Source organism: Eleutherodactylus coqui, chromosome 9, assembly GCF_035609145.1.
Source record: "Eleutherodactylus coqui strain aEleCoq1 chromosome 9, aEleCoq1.hap1, whole genome shotgun sequence".
Classification (NCBI taxonomy): Eukaryota; Metazoa; Chordata; class Amphibia; order Anura; family Eleutherodactylidae; genus Eleutherodactylus; species Eleutherodactylus coqui.
The window spans coordinates 165,669,265-165,688,760 of NC_089845.1; the positions used below are offsets into that span (position 1 = coordinate 165,669,265).

General features: G+C 48.6%; 1 protein-coding gene across 5 annotated transcripts in view; it reads right to left on the bottom strand.

Annotated features, from left to right (window-relative positions):
* KHDRBS3 (KH RNA binding domain containing, signal transduction associated 3) overlaps positions 1-19,496 on the bottom strand; it is a 127,612-nt gene that overhangs the window by 58,049 nt on the left and 50,067 nt on the right. For 4 of the 5 annotated variants that reach the window (XM_066579065.1, XM_066579062.1, XM_066579064.1 and 1 more), the window contains 3 exons: positions 11,868-11,995; positions 7,845-7,961; positions 7,449-7,595 (listed from right to left, as the gene is read on the bottom strand). In XM_066579065.1, the coding sequence (XP_066435162.1) occupies positions 7,449-7,595; positions 7,845-7,961; positions 11,868-11,995 (392 nt within the window). The remainder of the gene's footprint in view (positions 1-7,448; positions 7,596-7,844; positions 7,962-11,867; positions 11,996-19,496) is intronic. The other variant, XM_066579066.1, reaches the window with a different exon arrangement.

Here is a 19,496-nt window from a genome sequence, read left to right on the forward strand (position 1 = left end):
ATTGCTTCATATTGTTTGAGCGATCGAACAATTGCAAGTTCGAGTGTGCGATGGGGTAAAAATAAAAAAGGGATATTAAACATACATTGGCTGCACTGCATCCAGAATAAAGAGGTCACCTTCGGCTGCCTTATTGTTTGACATTATGTTTAATCATGGCTTTAAATTGTACTTAAATGGAATTGATCACAATGCGGCTTTATACGGAATATGAAAAATTCTTAATAAAAGTGATTTGGAAAGAAGAAATGAAGGCGTATCCAAGAAAAAAAATAAATGCTGTTGCCGCTTCCTCGAAAGTCATTAAAATATCACATTATTAATCCCACATAGAGACAATAACCAGGAAATAAAAGGCAATCCAGAAGTTGTATGCACCGCAAAATGGCATCAGGATAAACTACAGGTCACGGATATAAAGAGCCCTTACACAACCCGGGCAACACAAAGTTATGGGGGCAAAAGAGGGCGACAGATTTCTCTATTCTTTTTTTTTAATTAGACTTCATTAAGAATCTATCACTGTAATAATTGTACCGACCCAAAGAGGTTATTCTTGCTGTATTGTGAAAGCTGTAAAGGCCAGTGTGCACCAACAATTGCGCAGTTGCAACTTTTAATTTCTCCCCTCCTAGGTTTTTTTTGAAGTTTTCAGTACATTGTATGGAACCATTGAAAAATGCAATCTGTCTTACAAAAATAAAGCCCTCGTTAGCGACGTAACTGGAAATATAAACCTTACTTTCTGCATGTAGGGAAGAATATTAAAAATAAAATGGCCAAAGCGGGAAGGAGGTAATAGCGGCCCAGTACAGGGAGAGGGCACTGCACTGTTAGACTGGCTGCACCTCACTCATGAACACAGCGGCCCATAACGGAGTTCGCTGCACTTTGCTAGGTCTTATTAGCCAAAAGGCCAATACTTTTGTGCCATTCAAGCGAATACGGCCGCCAACCTGCCCCATATTACTGTATGCTTTCCAAAAAGGCAACACCTGTTCATAAACCCGGAACGTCAGAGTGGGGTCTTCTGCTTTGGATCCCCCTCTGTGAAGCATAACTAAAAGCTGCTCCATAATGGTTCACATGGCATCCCTTTATAACTCTGCTGGGGCTGGTGGGTTTCCCTCATGGGGAGAGATAGCGCCACATGCTGCACTATTGTTTCTGGCAAGTTTGGCAGCATTTGCAGGAGAGGCTCCAACAGAACCCCCTGAACAGACATTGATGAGGCCTTACTATTCAAGTCTATGGAAACCAGATACTACATGAATTGTCACCCTATTGCTCCATCTGTTTTGAAGTCAGTAGGACCTTTCAGCTTAGGAAGGGGGTGAGGGTGTCGGCCCAGTCACAAGGTCAGAAATGTGTTGGCTATTAAAAGGTTTTATGTTAAAGGCCTTGCCGTTGCCACTGGAGGTTTGAACCACCAGTCACCATATTGGGGAGGGGCATGACAGTGACAGACGAATAAGAATGCACGGTTTGCCCTGCAAGGAGGAGCCTGTAGTGAATGTCAACGATGTGGTGGGGTTGTAGAGTGGGCTGCTGTTGTGGAGCGCAGTACCAATTGCAAGAGTTCTGTGGAAGTTGGGTAGTAAAGGGTGTAAGAGTTCATCTCCCCTTATGAGGACAGAGAGCGTCTTTCCAGGCTATTGATCCAATACAAGACAGAAGAGAATCCCAGCTCCAAGAAGGGGATACAATGAGTAATAGCTTTATTCAAAATAAATGAACTCCATTAAAAACTGTCACACAAGAGGTACAAGTGGCACTGACCGGACTCCGGCACCCCAACCACCCTTACTCATGGCCATGCTCGCCTTCTGCAGCGGAGACTCTACAGTTTTGTAATTGGAGGTTGGGTTCAGCAGCCAAGTGAGTTGCATTTAATGAGCTTTCTGCCTTCTTTAACCAATGACCAATCCTCTGGATCCCTGTCCACCGCTAATCGTCTAATTTGCTGTCCAGTACAGTAGACCAGACATTATCAGTGGTCAAACACAAGAACTGCAAGTGCTGGCTTCATTCCCAATGGAATCAGTGGGAGCGCCGCGCTGCTATTCCACTTCCTGCTTCTCTTGTGGTCTGGGCGTCACATCCAGTCCTGACAAGGCGATAAAGAGAAGGTAGAATAGCAAAATAGTGCTCTCATTGATTTCAATGGAAGTGAAGCCAGCGCTCCTACTTCCTCCCTGTCCGCTTAGGACATCCAGCCTGCTGCACTGGACAGTAGGCAGACAATCAGCTGATGGGTGAGGGACCAGAGTCATGGTTCTGCCATTCATCATCTACTGACCACCGATCCAGAGGCCAAGTCATCAGTTGAAAAGAGCAGATAATGCCTTTAAAGCCTTGAAGCCCCCTGGCTGTGGAAGCAGAAGGAAGTTCTGCCAGTGTCCTGCTAGAGTCACCTCAGAGTCACTTCATTCTTAAAGACCGTATCAAAAGGTTGCAAGAAATAAAGTCTTACCATGTCCAACGTAAAGGGTGCCCCGCTCTCCAACTACCTGCTAAAGGGCTTTCAACAGACCAGATGGAATAAGTTGTGCGAACCGAGCCTAAAACAATGATCTCCCTCCATCATCATAAACGAGAGAATTGTGAGGTCTCTTCATACGGGATGAATTTCATTGCTGACCAAACCACCCTGCCAGAACGGAGCCGCGCCATTCTTTACTACTCAGACCAGCGGCTCTGTCATGATGAAATGAAGTCTGTTTGACAAGCTCCAAGAAGGAGGGTTTTCAAACAGTCTATTTGGCTCTGCTTGACCTCCCTTGGCCATTAGATTGAAGGCTTTCTCCAGCGAGCGAGCGAAGAGCCGGGTAGATTACAAGAGTCACTAAAGTCTTATTGAGTAAATAGCCACTTTTTGCTTTTAAAAGCTTTTCTTTACATGCTAATCAGAAACCGGCCCTCAAAGAAGTGATCACAGCGGGGTACCGGGGTAGGAAGCAGTCTAGAATGTTCTAATGCAAGATACGTAAATGCATAAGAGCTTTTATCAGAAGGGTTTAGATGCAATAACAGATAAATGCAAAACATTGGGCTATATTAGGTCTATCAATTCTGCTCAAATGCCGACAAACAAGGAGGGGGGGGGGGGCACTGAATGGCCCTCTATTAGAGCCCCCGCCCCCCTCACGACTGATGCTTCCCTGTATGGATCAGTTTCAGTGTGAATCCACATTAGATAAAAAGAAGCCAACGATCTCAGCGACTTCCAACAAGGCCGGTCATCGGTGCTAGACTAGCCGGGGTCTCGCTGCCAACCACGGGGTTTTTTCTTGGGTAACTGTGTGTAGAGTATACCGAGAATGGCGCAATCGAGGAAAACATCCAGCGAAAGAGTATCCTGTGGACGAAAACAACTCATCACTGAAAGGGGTCGGAGGAGGATGTCAGGAATCGTTCTGACCAACAGGCTGCACAGTCAGCCAAATACAACTCTGGAGCTCCAACTAACGTGTCCGAACGCACAACTCGCCGTTCCTCCGCACGGATGGTATAACAGCGGACGACCAGTTCCAGCACCATTGTGTCTAAGAGAAACAGAAAGACTCCAGCGGGCAAAAGAGAGCAAAACTTGTATCATTGAGCAGCGGGAAAACATCTCCTGGTCAGATGGAGCCAGATCTCTGTTGCCCCGTGCTGATGGGAGGGCAGGATTTGGAGCAAGTAGTATGAATCGCTGACCCCTTCCTGTCAGCTGGTCAGTACATGTCAGCACCGCCATCTAATCTGCACCAACTACAAGAAGCTTCCTGTCCGCAGGGGCCGATATTCCTGCAGAACAACTGTGGCAAATCTTATTGTAGCCCTGATCCATTCTCATCTTGAGTACTGTTGATCGGTCTTCCTCTCATGAAACGCTCCACTCTTCAATCCATCCAGAATGCAGCAGCCAGGCTCATCTCTTTGTCCAAATGCTACAATCATGCCCCACCCCCCACGCCTCCACCCCGTGCCAGTCACTGCATCCACGCCTCCACCTTGTGCTAGTCATTGCATCCACGCTTCCACCTTGTGCCAGTCACTGCATCCACGCCTCCACCCTGACTACATTCCTCCATAATATGACCCACCCACTGCAGTCTCCAAGACTTCCCCACAGCTGCACCACTTCTCTAGATTGCGCTACTTAGTGTAACTCTGCATGTAATGCTTGATCTCATCTCTTCTTGTTCCCCATGATTTGTCAAGTGCTGCAGAATATGATGGCGCTATAGATATTATAATCAGCTAGTGGAATCCAAGTCATGACCATCTGCTGCGCCTCTGAAGCCCGGAGGAGGTCCGACCCGCTACTGGCTGGGTGTTTGTAATAAAGTGCTTCACCTATATATACTCTGGCCAAAGTTGGTGGGTTTTTTAAAGGAACATTTACTTAGCTAATATAATTAACAAACAGGCGGCCGGCAGCTGCTCAACTGATAAGCAAATACAGACACTGAAAATCCATTACCTATGTATATACGTACAATCCTCTTGACACAATACTTGGCTAGACATTTATATTTCATCTATCGGCTGTTGCTAATCAACAGAATCACAGAAAAAGGAGAGACTCCAAGTCCAATAACCAGATACAATGGGGGAGGGGGGGATAAGAACCCCCAAACCAACTCCACCCCCCCCCCCTTCCCCTCCTCCATGCGACTTTTAAAAGCCAGCGTCCTCCAGCTTATTTCCTCCTTAATACCTATACAAGCGCTTCTATTGCTGCTGCAGGAGAACCCACCCAGCCACCGCGGATCTTATCCAATTCTCTCTGGACATCCCCCGGCCATATATGTCAGTTTGTACATTGGGATTGCAGCGTTTACCACCTGGACCCATGCATTCCTGGTCGGCCTCCCAGGGTGTTTCCAGTTTAGTAAAATTACCTTTTGGCATAAAACAGCAGCAATTAATATAATGTCCGAGTATCTGCAGCCAGTTGCAGGTCCCCAACAAGCCCGAAGAGGCACACCCCAGGGCGCATGATCCTTGGAGCCCCCAAATGTGCTTCCATGAATGCGAGAATGTCCCTCAAATAGTCTTGCAGGACGGCACACTCCCAAAACACATGCATGACCGTCCCAACCGTAAACAGGCATCGTGCGTATATCGCTGAAGAGAGCAGACCCATAGTACATAGCCTGGAGGGGGTATAGCGTATGCGGTGCAAGAACTTGACCTGGATGAGTGTCTCTAGCGCTGACCAAAGAAGGACCAGAACCTTTTAGTATATTCTCATCTTCCCCCGACAGCAGAACGGGGATATCAGCCACCCATTACTGCGTGGCCTCACTCTGCGGGACGAGATGTTGTATCAAATGGCATAGAAGCTAGGCAGCAGCTTAATGAGGTTGCACATCTGTGCCAAGCCCTCCAGTTGTGTCAGAGACATTGGAGTAGATAGGCCCCCAAATTGGGCCTTTACTACATCCCCCAGCTGGTAGTATCTAAAATAGTAATGCTCAGGCAGGCCATGGGTCATCAGCAGGAAGGTGCAGAATATACCCTCACTCACTATATTAGAGAAGACATTGACGCCCTGAAGTCTCCAGAAAGCAGACTCCGGAAAACATTGCAAGTGTGGAAAATTGGGATTATTTCACAGAGAGGGGGGTGTGGTAACCACGTGGCCACCTCAGTGGACAGCCGCAAGGCATGGTGCGAGACACTGAGTGTCACCAGCAAAGGGACAATAGAAGATGAGGGACCACCCAGCAGCAGCCCCCTCAAGCTCTGGGCAGGGCCCACCACTTTGCGCTCCAGGCGCACCACCGGATTATAGTCCGATGAGGACAACCTCCATCCAGTGTATACCAACTGGCCAGCCAAATAATAGTAATAGAAGTGTGGTAAGGCCAATCCTCCCCCGCTCACCGGAAGGCAGAGTCTCCAATCTAATCCTGGGTGGGGTGACCCTCCACAAAATACATAGCACAATCCCACGAAGCATAGTAAAAAAAATTTGGGGGACCAACGTGGGGAAGAATTTCGGCAGTAGTTTTATTTTTAGCAAATTTATTCTGCCCACTAGAGTAAGCGGGAGAGGCGCCCAGCGCACCGCCATCTCCTCAGCCCAGCCCAGGAGGGGAACTACGTTACAGCCGTAAGAAGTAGAGATCCCCGCTGACACCTCTATGCCCAAATAAGTTGTGGCGGGCAGAGGAAGCCCAGCCGCCGCAGAATCCACTGCAGCAGGTGGGTTTTGTTCCAATTAACCTTGATTCCAGAGTGCAGGCCAACTGCGTCAAATATAGCCGGTGCAGAGTCAGGAGAAGACGTCGGGTCCTGGAGGAAGAGGAGAGTGTCATCTGCATAAAGCGCTATGCGCTCTTCATAATTGCTCAGTTTAAACCCCTTTACTGTCGGCAATGTTCGGACCTGAATCACAAGAGGCTCTACAGCAAGGGCAAACGAGGCGGGGGATAAAGGTTGGCCTGAAGCCAAACTGCAGCATTACTGCCCACAGAGGTGCAGCAAAGCTCAACTCGAATGCATTAACTTTCTGCAACAAGTTCTCTTATCTGTACATTATACTACACACACATAACACAAAGGACTTCATGGCACCATAGCAATGTGAAGCCGTCAGCTGGTCTTAACCCCCTAGTCACCAGCCTGTATTTTGCCTTACGGACCAAGTGCTTTTCATTGTCGCTTTGCAGGAGCCATAACTAGTTGACGCAGCCATTGGAGAGTTTATCTTGGGATGAGTTCTTTTTTTCTCATGGTCGCATTTCGGGGTCCAAATAATGTGTTGTAGAACTTTCAGCACATTTCATTGAAATCTGGGAGCACATTTTAAAAGAGTTACAGTTTATTGGTACCGTTTTCATTGATCTTTTTTGACACCGTTTTTTAGTTCCTCTAGGAGGGCTTGAAGATGTAGGATGGCTAGGATAGTACACTGCATTACTTACATAGTGCATTCTACTGAGCCTATGAGAGCAGCCTGTTATACTTTGCTGGAGGCGGGGTCCAATAGGCCGAGTTACATGGCGGATATAAAGGCCTTTGTCAGTTTCTCAGCTTTTATGGGAATTTTTGGTATCTTGCAATCGCACTGCAGAGTGCTGATGGGTGACAGAAGGAGCCCCCTTCCTCCTGTCGTCTACTTACATGCTGCAGTTCTCGACTGTGGCATGTAAGCTGTTTACTGCCAGGATCTGAGACTTCTTCTCTACTGGCAGAGCAGGAGCCTGGCCGTCAGTAGTCACCACCTTAAAAAGCTGTATATGCAAGTTTAAAGCCCATTAGTGAGGTTCTGTAAAAATAAGTTTGGGCTGCACTAAGGGGTTAAACTAACATGAAACTACATAAAAACCTCATCTGTTTTCCATTAACACTCCAGTATTTGAAAAAAGGTCAATATAAATACATTAAAAAAAAAAGTTAAAAGCCTCCAGGAATGCAGACAGCATATAGCAAATCAGACTAAAAACACTCACGGGAATAAGGAACTTCTTAATTTCCTCCAGGGCGTGTCCCATTCTGGCATAAGCTTCTGCAGGAGGTGCAAATACCTCAATAAGAACATGGAGGTCATCATTGAGGTGAAAGTATTTTGCCTCTCCACTTTTTCTGAGCTCTTCTTCCTGTAGAATCAGATAGGTAACGTTATCTTTTTGGCTCATAACCAACCACGGAGGTAAGTTCTGTTATGGCAGGAGACGCCCGGCAGTATCTAAATATTCCAGCCAAAGCCAAGCAGCTCGTCGGCTCACTCCTGGCACCCGGCCTCCGAGGTGCACGCCCCGCCAGCTACACCCCTGAACATGGACTATATGGACCATCAGAGGCACCTGAACTAAAAACACACAATGTTGGAATCTTCCTGGAATTACCTTCGCTTTGTCCCTCATGGATCCTTTGCCCAGTATGGACATTTTGGTCAGAGTGTCTTCCTGTAACCTCTTCAAGGAGTTACCTCGCGGTCCCAGGAGTTTTCCAACAAAGTTAAACTACAAAAGGCAAAAGATAAAAAGTAAGTTTATTGTATTTGTTACAGAGTCCAAACTGCTACAAGCCCCATAAATACAGCACCAGTCCTCTGGAACGCGCTACCCGAAACTATCTGGGCAATCCCGACTTACAAAACCACAGACATGCTCTAAAAACGCACCTCATACCATATCCCTCAAACCAAACCCCTCTGATAACATGCTCCCTGACCTACTGACTGCAATCCCTGCTAGCCGTAAGTAACTGCCCCTTGTGGTCATGCAGATTCAGCCACTACATGGCCTATTGTTTGTGTGTATAGCATCCCTCCCTCTCAAGGCCGCCATACCGGGCACATCTCCACCTCGCCATACCGGGCACATCTCCAGCCCTTTACCCTCTGTATCACCCCATTACTTGTAGTATGTAAGCTCGTTGGAGCAGGACCCTCACCCCTACTGTTTCCATCAACTGATTACTATATAACCGTGGTTTTGTTTCTGTTCCCCCTGTTCTGTAAGCGCTGTGGAATATGTTGGCGCCATATAAATAAAGACCACCACCGGCGTCCATCCACAGGCGTTGCTGAAAGTGCCGCAATTTAAGTCGCAGCGCTTCACCGCATTTTATTTTATTCCAGCTTTAAGCACTTATTCATGAGGAGCGCTAAACACCACAAAATAGAACAGACTCAGCTTAAAAAAAGCCGTGGTGCTTTGCAGCGCCGCAATCGAGCCGCTGTGAGAGACTCCACTGAAAACAATTAAAGCATCTGACCGCGCAGCACTAAACTCAGGGAGGCCTGAGAGTCACTTCACAAAACCCTTTGGCTGATCTGCAGACCCTCCAACTCACTGCCTCCTTTTAGGCAACAGCTGAAGCCAGTGCCCATAACCAAGCAGGGCCATCATGAGACACGTGGGCATCGGGTACTCTAACTGAAGCAGTGCCGAGTTTGCACAGACGGTACGCCAACTTCTGAGTGACCCATGACCGCACCAGTTGGCCAAGAGAACGACAATGTGAGGAGCTCATGAATGGTCAAGGGCATTTTAATTATGGGCACAACTAGAGCTCCGTACTGCCCAAGAACATCGTGTTGTCGCTCCTGTATTATGCTTACCGTTCTCACCCCCTTAAGGCAAAGCAACAAAAACAGCCATTCTGAGTTAAAAGGGAATGTCTTATCAGGAAATGGCCTATTATATAAACCATATTTTCGTGTTACACATTTATAAAATAATTTCTGGTGTTTTTTTTTTTACATTTTCAGTCACTATCAAGATTTAAAAAAAAAAAAAAATCCTAAATCCTGCATTTTTCACACTGACCACAGAGCCTAATAGTCTAACATTCCTATGCTGTAGAGAAAGCTTCTCAGTAGTAATCTCATCACAGGCAGGATTACACTGAGAGGTGACACCTATATGTAGATAAGACCGGCGCCACCATTCACAATAGTCACAGCTCACCTCCTCCCCCTCCCTGCACGGGTAACAGTATGCCTAGAACATTCCCTCAAACAAGTCAATGGGTCAGCCCCCAGCCATTTTGTGTAAATGGCCCATGAAGCTGCTATAAAACATTTCTAAAAATGCGCAAAATGCTGTTGACTACAGCTCAGGCAAGATGGCCTCCCTATAGTCATAAGAAGACCGCAGAATAAAAAAAGAGTCTACAAATAAGAAAATAAAACAGATTAGAAAAATGTTTCACTATTTAGTTTTAAGCAAAAAAAAAACAAAATGGTAATATTATGCTTTAAAAGAGGCCCTGTTGTGGAATTAAGTCAGTGGGACGGGTGGCAGGCCTCTAACTATCCATTTTCCCCCCCATTCTCTCCTCCCTTTGCACAGTAGGGTTCACTTTGGGTCCAACAGTTAGTGCTGTCAAGTGAGTGGTCCCCACTGCTCACTCAATGGGGGAGACCTCGGGCTTGATGGGGGCCACACACTTGACACGAATAGCACTGGGAGTTGGATGCAAGACGAACCCATCTAGGCAAGTATGCGGGGAGGAATAAAACGTAAAAATCAATATATCAGAATTGACAGCAGCATTTAAAGGGTTAATAGCTGCGATCGCCCGAACAGCCGATTGCGGCTATTGCCCGTGGGTGTCAGCTGTAATAAACAGCAGGACGTAAAAACACTATAGGGCCGTCACTAAAGGGTTAACAAGTTCTCATTTTTTCCCACATTTAAAAAAAAAGGGGGCTTTAACATTTTACATTTTTTGTGCTATTAAACTTTTATTTAGCCTTACACTTTTCTTTAGTCCCAGTAGGGGGACTTGAACTTCTGAACATTTGATCACTTCTACTAGATACAGCAACACTTCAGCATATCATCTATGCAGGGCAGCCCTGGGAGCCTTCAGTAGGTTCTGGGCTGCCATGCTAGTCCATTGGAACCCCCAGTCAACCCCCTCCTGCTGACTGTTTGGACATGCAGGCAGCGTTGTCCGCAGCATCTAAAGAGTAAACCGCCGTGATCATCGCGAATTACGATCTCCGTAGTTACCGGCAGGAACCCTCCATCATTAGACTAGAGCAAAAAACTACATGACAACTATGGAAAGATTCCAAACCCTTTTATGCCCGTCATAGGTGGGCAAAAATGTGCAACTTGTATGCCCGGCTCACAGGTTTACTGGGCCGAATACAAAATGCATGTGAACTCCGAGGCCGTCAGATTAACGTATGCCACAAATTGGTGTCATTTATAGCCAAAGCCTATGCCAAGCTCTATGCCAGCTCTGACTAATGCAATGGCCAGGAACATGGCAAGTTCATAAGAGGGGTTCCCCAGGTAATCGTTATAGATGAACTATCCCCGTTATAGATCATTAGTAGTTAATCACAGGGGCCCCACCATGATCACCCGGCCCACTGTCAGTGCAGGGGGGGATGACGTGTGTCATAGGAGATGGAGCGAAGCCAGCAAACCCATATCCGCTCCCCATTGAAATCAATGGCCGTACAAGCGGCTGTTACACTTCCTGTCCCGGGTGTCAGAGGCGGAAATGCCAGAACTGTAATACCCGCTTCAGCTCCCATTCATTTCAGTAGCTGTGAGGCCAGCTGGGCCACTTCAGCTGCTTTTCCTGTGACGCACATCTGGCCCGTTGGGTGATCGCCAGGATCCCGAGCGGTGGGTCCCCGGCAATTGATGATGACCAATCCCAAGGATAGGTCATCAATAGTTCTTGCCTGGTAAACCCATTAGGCCTCATGTCCACGGGGAAAATCAGATCCGCTGCAGATTCTCCATGTAGAATCTGCAGCGGGTCCCTCCTGCCCCGCGGACATGAGCGCCGAAAATAGCAATTTAAAAGCATTTACCTATCCGTAGCGGGCGGCGAAGCTCTGCTCTTCCTCACGGCCGGATCTTCATTTTCGGCCGGCGGATGAATTCCTGACGCCGGCGGCACGTCGCCGGCACGTCGTCGACGTGCCGCGCGCATGCGCAGGGCACATCCGCCGAGCCGAAGCAAGGGAGATGCGGCCGTGAGGAAGAGCAGAGCTTCCCGGTCCGCTGCGGGTGAGTAAATGCTTTAAATTCCTATTTTAGGTCTCCCGCGGATCCGGACGGCTTCCATAGGCTTCAATAGAAGCCCGCGGGAGCCGACCCCGCGGGAGACCCGCACGAAAATGGAGCATGGTCCAGATTTTTTCATGCTCCATTTTTTTTAAAATCACTTTTATTGACGATCCGCGGGTATTTATCTACCCACGGGTGGTCAATGCATCCCTAGGGGGTGCGGATCCGCTGCGGATTTTAAATCTCATTTTGCCCGTGGACATGAGCCCTTAAAGAGGGGAGCACCTCTTAATAAGGTCGGTGCGCTTCCCTCCGGGTCCATCTTTACGTAGATCGGCGGTCTAAATAAGTTCCCGCGTTGTTCGGATTTAACATGAGACTTACTTTAGGAAACTGTTTGATGGGGATGAGGACCTTTTGTGCCAACTTCATGTTCTTGTTGATCACTACATCGATATACTGGTCTTCGTTGCCATCGTCGCTCTCCTCCCCTTTCTGAATTTTTTCAATTTCTGTAAACGGGAAAACAATTTAACATTTTTTTAGTTTTACTAAAATATTTCTCAGCAGTAAAATGTATCTTACAAGAGATTAGTGACCATTGTGTCAAAGAACCAAGGTCCCCCGCTGCCTCCATGGAGCGGATGATGTGAGATCTTATGGCTAACTGCCAGCGGCAGAGGTGACCTCGGCACATACAGTAAGTCACAGCACTGCCGGCAGCAACGGTGAGCTCAGCGCATACAGTAAGTCACGGCACTGCCGGCAGCAACGGTGAGCTCAGCGCATACAGTAAGTCCCGGCACTGCCGGCAGCAACGGTGAGCTCAGCGCATACAGTAAGTCACGGCACTGCCGGCAGCAACGGTGAGCTCAGCGCATACAGTAAGTCATGGCACTGCCGGCGGCAGCAGTGAACTCAGCTCATACAGCAAGTCGTGACACGGCTGGCAGCAGCGGTGAACTCAGCTCATACAGTAAGTCGTGACACGGCTGGCAGCAGCGGTGAACTCAGCTCATACAGTAAGTCGTGACACGGCTGGCGGCAGCGGTGAACTCAGCTCATACAGTAAGTCGTGACACGGCTGGCGGCAGCGGTGAACTCAGCTCATACAGTAAGTCGTGACACGGCTGGCGGCAGCGGTGAGCTCAGCGCATACAGTAAGTCGTGGCACTGCTGGCGGCAGCGGTGATCTCAGCTTATACAGTAAGCCAGGGCACTGCTGGCGGCAGCAGTGAGCTCAGCGCATACAGTAAGTCAGGGCACTGCTGGCAGCAGCGGTGAGCTCAGCGCATACAGTAAGTCTCGGCACTGCTGGCGGCCAGTGACTGCCTGCATGCGGCTACCGGATACATGCTGACAAGTGCGGAGCAAGTACTTTTGTACATTTGGAGCGTGCGCTGCTTTTGGGTTTCTTTTTTTTGTGTGCCATTGGACGTCTCCTGGGGAGCAAAGCAAGACCTACAAGACCCTCTACAAGCCCCTCGTGGTGGTCTCTGGTGAGGCGCTCTGCACAGGGAGAAACCGCCTACGGCCATGTGCTGCGCCAATCATCCGTCTCTGAAGGTTACACCTCGTTGTGAGGCTCTACACGCCGCTGGATTCTTGGCCAGAACAAAGTGTTCTGACAGTACGGTCCACTGTGGCAGTGCAGCGGTTAACTGTACCCGGTCTTTGCTGCAACAGTTGTTCCTGATGTACCCATTAACTATTTCATGCCCATGGACTCCCGTCACGTGTCCGGACATCAATCTTCCAAGGTCTGTCTTGTGAACTACTAAACAGTCTTCTGTTACCCAGTATTGTCTGGCTGATACCAGCACGGCTCTGCCGCATCCAGCCCGTCCCCAGCACGGCTCTGCCGCATCCAGCCCGTCCCCAGCACGGCTCTGCCGCATCCAGCCCGTCCCCAGCACGGCTCTGCCGCATCCAGCCCGTCCCCAGCACGGCTCTGCCGCATCCAGCCCGTCCCCAGCACGGCTCTGCCGCATCCAGCCCGTCCCCAGCACGGCTCTGCCGCATCCAGCCCGTCCCCAGCACGGCTCTGCCGCATCCAGCCCGTCCCCAGCACGGCTCTGCTGCATCAAGCCAGTCACTAGCACGGCTCTGCTGCATCAAGCCAGTCACCAGAACGGCTCTGCTGCATCAAGCCAGTCACCAGAACGGCTCTGCTGCATCAAGCCTTGTCTGATTCCCTATGCTGCTAGCTGCACCCAGTTTAAGGTTCCAAGGACCCAGGGAACGGCACTAGAGGTAGGTGTCATGACACCTACCTTTCACCACCACCACCTGGACTCAGTTGGGCTTCACACGGGCAATTGTCTTTTTTCCTGGGATTTTTCTTGCAAAAACATTGCTCCCGTTCGTGATTTGGTCACATGATTTTCTCACGCAAAAATCAATAGGACTTTCTAATCGCAAGCTTGCGCAATGCGAAAAAAAAAGGAGGCTCCCTAGGGAAACCTGGATGGAAAGAAAAACAAAAAACAACGCAAAACAAACAAAGAGGACAGGCTGCCATTTTTTTTTATTGCAACATCGCATGAATAAAAACGCAAAAGTGTAGGAAACCATTGAAAATCACTGGTTTCATAATGCTACATGTTTACACTCTCGCATCACAGGAATTACGCACTTATGACCGGTGTGGAGCCCCCTATAGGGTTTCCCAAAACACCCGATTGCAGATGAGCTGCAATACCAGAAATAGCCTTTGGTCAAGAGTGGAGCTGTTTCTGGAAGCCCAACCCCAGACAGCCGCTCGACAAGGAAGAGTCAGATTTTCTATCTTCCACTTGTGTTCGGCTTGTTGTGAAGTACTTTGACCTCATCAATAATGGAGCTCATTCCGTGTTTTCCCTCCGCTTCTGCTTGTCCAAGTTTTGTTAACATCTGCAGTGAGATCCCGCGATTCCGGATCGCCGGTTCGGCTTTTGCTACATTTATTCCTGAATTATTCATTCCTGCATTCTGCGCAGCGCGGAGGGTAAAAGCCCGACGGTTCAGGAAGGCGAAACCGGAAAATCTGCGGAGAACAACTGCAGCCAACGCTACATTATCCTCCTGGTCCGCTCATTATCGCATTTACTTAATGATACGCTGTCACATAAAACATGCGCCGGCACATGAAACCTTCATTAGGTTAACTCCTTCCTGCCCAAGGTGAACATTTTCACTCATTATACCCAGAAAAAGCCTAAATAAAAGAATGTGCCATCAGGATATCAGCGAGGCCTCCCCTCCCCGCGCCCCCCCCCCCCCCCCCCCTCCAGAACCCATATAAGATATTCATGAAGCGCCACCACAAGAGGCTACTGTATCTGTTGCAGGGCGACTGAACAGTCAGATGTAGATTTGGCATTCGCTGTGCCGGCTTTAGGTTAGATGGCACTCCTATATACATACACATACATACACACACATACACACACATACACAGAACAGGTAGGCAGTCTGTCTGCATTCTGCTTGTCCAGAACACAGGATAGCAGCGTATACACACCAGCACAGCTCAGTAAATAAATACTGTACCAGAACCAAGACCATAATATTAACATAAGGACCAAGCACAGAACATAAATATCACACCATTACCAAGTTATCAGCCCCAGAACCAACCTCAGTACATAAACCGCACTAGAAATGTTCAAAACATAAAGCAACAGAACCCAGCTCAGTGAATACAGCAACAAAACCCAAATTCATAACAAACCGCACCGGAACCAAGCTCATAACACAAATATAGTATGAGAATCAAGCTAATAAAACACGGCACCAGAACCAAGCTCAGTACATCGATACAGTAGCAGAACTAAGCAATTTTGTTGCAGGGGTGCCAATGGCAACTTGGAACATCAGAAGGGAGGAGAGCCCGTCAGGAGTAGGAGGACCATCTGTCTGCGTGGATGCAAGAACGGAGATCGCCCCTAGGCCTCTTTCACACGAGGGTATGAGTTTTCACGCTGGCTGCATTGCTGCTGAAAATCGCATGAAGAAAAGCCGCGATCAAGTCCCGAGCATCAACCAGGTTTTCTATCGGACAACACTATATACTAGGTTATGGCGCAGTTATGGGAGGCGACGGAGTCGGGGTGTATTTGTATCCTCGCCAGTTCCATGCCAGTGCCAAGATAGAAGATTAGCAACCAGTTTGTTCAGCGCTTCGCAGGCAGCGGAGGCTTCACCGCCAAGAAGGCATCCAGTAGCCACACATCCATGTATATATTGTGTATATATTGTAAGAGCCGCTACCCGTGCGGCAGCTGGTATGGCAGGTCTGTGCCGCTATGTCGGTGTATTTAAAGCCGGTCTGTGAGGTTTTTGTCTTGAGCTCTAATGAGGGCGACGCACAGGCAGCTTGCAGGAGCAACGCAGAAGAGCTTCCCTGCATTTAGCGCATATTGTCACAATTTTTTCCAAGGCCATTCAAGTGCATTACAAACCTCCTGAAGTTGGTGATCCTGTCACTAAGAGACCCAACTGTAATAGCTGCCCATGTATGGGAAGAGCCGTGGCCGATGTCAACTATTGGGAGCGTCCCAGAACAGAGCGGTGAAGACCATGACTGTGCGTTGGCGCACAAATAGGAACCCCATGCTGTTGAGGGGAGGCATATCCACGGGCGCTGGCATGCTCTAACTTTTCGTATTCTGCGGAATCCATCGCCCATTCAATAGGAGCTTTAATGCTGTGTGATGCAAGTTTCTCCATAGAAATCAATGGGAAACCCTTCTGCTCCTCCATCGCACATGAAACTCGGGCAATGGGATCAGAACTTCACCGATGTATGGAGTTTTTCCTGAAAACCGCCTCACATCCGCAGGTACATTGCACATTTAGGGTCCAATATTGTGCTCACCTGTGTGGAGGTAGCCTTAGGGCGCAACTACATACACATTACTGCAGTGCAACACGCAGGAGCAGCCGCACCGATCAGAAGCTCAGACACTCCGATGCGGCTGTAATAAGTGCGGCTCCTCCTTAGGCTTGTTTCACGCGCCCGAGCAGCAGATTGGCCCATGGCCCATGAAACTCAGCCTGGTATCGCACTTGAGAACCTGCGATGCCCCCGTGAATGGGAGGCGGTTTTGTATCCCTTTAGTACAGTTGCGATCCGTCGACGCGGTTGAAAGCAAAGGTTTTCAATGGGAAATCTCGTATCGCACTCACGTGGCTCACACGCTGTGCAGTGTGTTGTGCGGACCCATTGAAAACAAATAGCGATGCGTTCTGAGGGAACGCCCGGAAGATGTGGAAACTGCGATGCGGAAGAGAAAAAAATAAACCACTCCTGTATACGACCGCCTGTGCGGCGTGCGGAGGGTCTGCACGTTCTGTTCTCGTGTACAAGAATACAACATGCTGCAGTTTTTCCGTCTCGCTACAAAAGAATAAAAATCGCCCATTTAAATAAACGCAGTGAAAAAATGGCCTCTATTCTCATGTGAGTTTTTCGTGTCTCGCAATGCACAAGACTTGCGTGAGTTTGTCGCTGGTGTGAGCGCCCCCCGGCACCGGCCGTCCCCGATTGCACTGATCAGCCATTCCGCCTGTGTTATACATAACAGATCGCTTCCCGTTCTCCTACTAGATAATAAGGTGAGCCGTGCGGACAGACTCCGCGCGGCTGCTCTGCGCCGCCGTTCATTTACATTCTCTGAACAATGCCGGAGCGAGATTTGTTCTCATCGATTAACTGCGAAGTTACATTACTGAATCCGATGGAGCGGAACCGGCGACACGCTGGGATTTAACCTAAAGCCTTAACATCCAGTATTGTATGGATTTCCTCTTGTCTGGGCTTTCAGGTGACCATTTTTCAGTCTGCAGTTAGTAGATATGCAAATGCGGCCGAGCCGAGTTCGTCGATGTAATAAAGTCGACTTTAGCAATTTAGTGGCGCTCGTTGTGACATTAAGCAGCGCCTCACCGTTACGTACAAAGTGCGGCAGAGGCTTTATTACTGGGGAGTCTGGTCGATTCGTCAGTTCATCGTTCCATTCACTGACAGCATTCTTGTCTACTGTATATCTTAATGAAGCCCCCTGATCTCATCCGACTGGCAGCGGTTCACACCGCAGTCGATTTTTCCCGTCTGCCTCAGTCCGCGGAGCCGAATAAGAGAAAAGCCTGAAGTGCTAGATTTGGCATACGCTAGCTAGCCCCCGTTGACTAGGACGGAGTTGGGGTCCATTTGGTTTCTGGAGAAATTATCCAAGGCAAAATAACGCAGCAGACTTTGCCGCGTCACCCAGGACTGCATGTCAGAGCGATGCCGAAGGCTCTGAATAAAGGGGATTTGCTGTGCAGATTTCACCTCTTCAAATGAGGGATGAAGTCCATGTCACATGGCGCATATCCCCCCCCTCCCTCGGTGGACACGGCCCTAGTGTGGGAAGCTGCAATGCGTGCTGCACCTTTGTTGGCTGGACATAATCAGGTTGGGCCTAAAAGGGCTTTTTCCCCGGGGATCGGTAACACCATAAAAACCCCACAATCCTCCTCCGGCATGGCGCCAGTCCAACAACGCTAATTTCATCTGTTTCCTGGTTAATACAGGAAGCAACGATGACACATTTGTTTAGCCCATGCACAAATGACCACGGAAGGCGTTGCCCCCTGTACCAGCAGGGATCGGTGTGGATCAGGGTGGCAGCACTGAAACAGAGGAACGGTGAACGGGTGAGTAGTTTATCTTTTATGCCATTGCCCACCCTGGGGCACTTTTCTCTGCATGTCAGAAAACCCCTTTAAAAGGATACAGACTAACAGCAGAAACTACACGTGGCTGAAACAGCGTGTCCACAGAGGGCAAGGGGCATAAGAAAGTAGCATTACCAGCAAAGTGTTATGCCCATCGGCTGCAGCAGGTGGGCAGGTCTTGGTTGCATGTGGTGCCGCACCCTTAACCTCTAGATGTAAACAGTGGAGCTTAATCCATCAAGCCTAATCACCAGCATTTATGGCATCTAAAGTGTCACAAGTTTGGCAAAGAAATGTTGGAATGAAGGCACTCCCCTTTGACAGGACTAAAGCGGTCTCCATCAATAAACTATACATGACATGCAAAGCCACGGAGGGTTTTCAATAGTAAATCTGCACTTCTATATATTCCACAGCTCCTCATGGGAGGAGTCAGATTGCAGCACCTGATCTCTCTGAAGGCCACTAACTGATTAAGAAGAATTACGCAATACCCCAAGTGACTTCATGTCAGAAAGTCCTTTGTAGCCCCCTTCATTTGGCACTTTGAGGTCTGTTTAGTGGATCCTGTAAAACTCCTTAGATCGAGCGGAGTGGCTGCTTCTCAGTAACGCTCTACATACATAATGATGGGACATTTTAAATAAGACCCATTTGCAGAGTTGCTTCAGCTTTTACTTTAGATGCAGCAGCACACCAAGAAAAAAAAAAGTTGCGAGAGTATGAAAACCCTTTAATATATTTATTTTTTAATCCCATCCGACGGGTTTACAGGGCGACATCAGGCCTTCTGGCCGGGTGAAGCCACTTGTCAGATGAAGATTTAATTTTATCTAGTTTTGGGCACTCTGGTCCCAAAACTAAAATAAGTAACCCAGAAAACCTCCTTTAATAAACCGTAGAAAAACTGGAGCATCCGCGGACCCCACTGACCAAAACACCAAAGGAAATATCAGGAGTTATGCAGGGAGGAAAATGCTTTCCCAAGTCCAGTTTGGTTGCAGTGATGACCCCTATTTTCAGCGTGGTCCCATCATAGGCTTGCACAATACGAGTCCCCTCCTCTCGCACACAGGGGAATGGCTGATTGGCCATTTACAATAAGCCAGGCCCCTTGTCTCCGACTCCAAATCTGTGTAACAGAAAAGGCATCTGGGGTGGTTTTGGCCCCGCTGGACCAGAACTAGATCAGGCAAGTATCTTCCCACTTGGATGACCTCTTTAAATAGTCTGTAATGATGGGAATCTCCAGCAGGAGCACCCAACAGAGTCTATTGTGGAACTAGAACTCCCTGGGCCGCCATGTTGGCA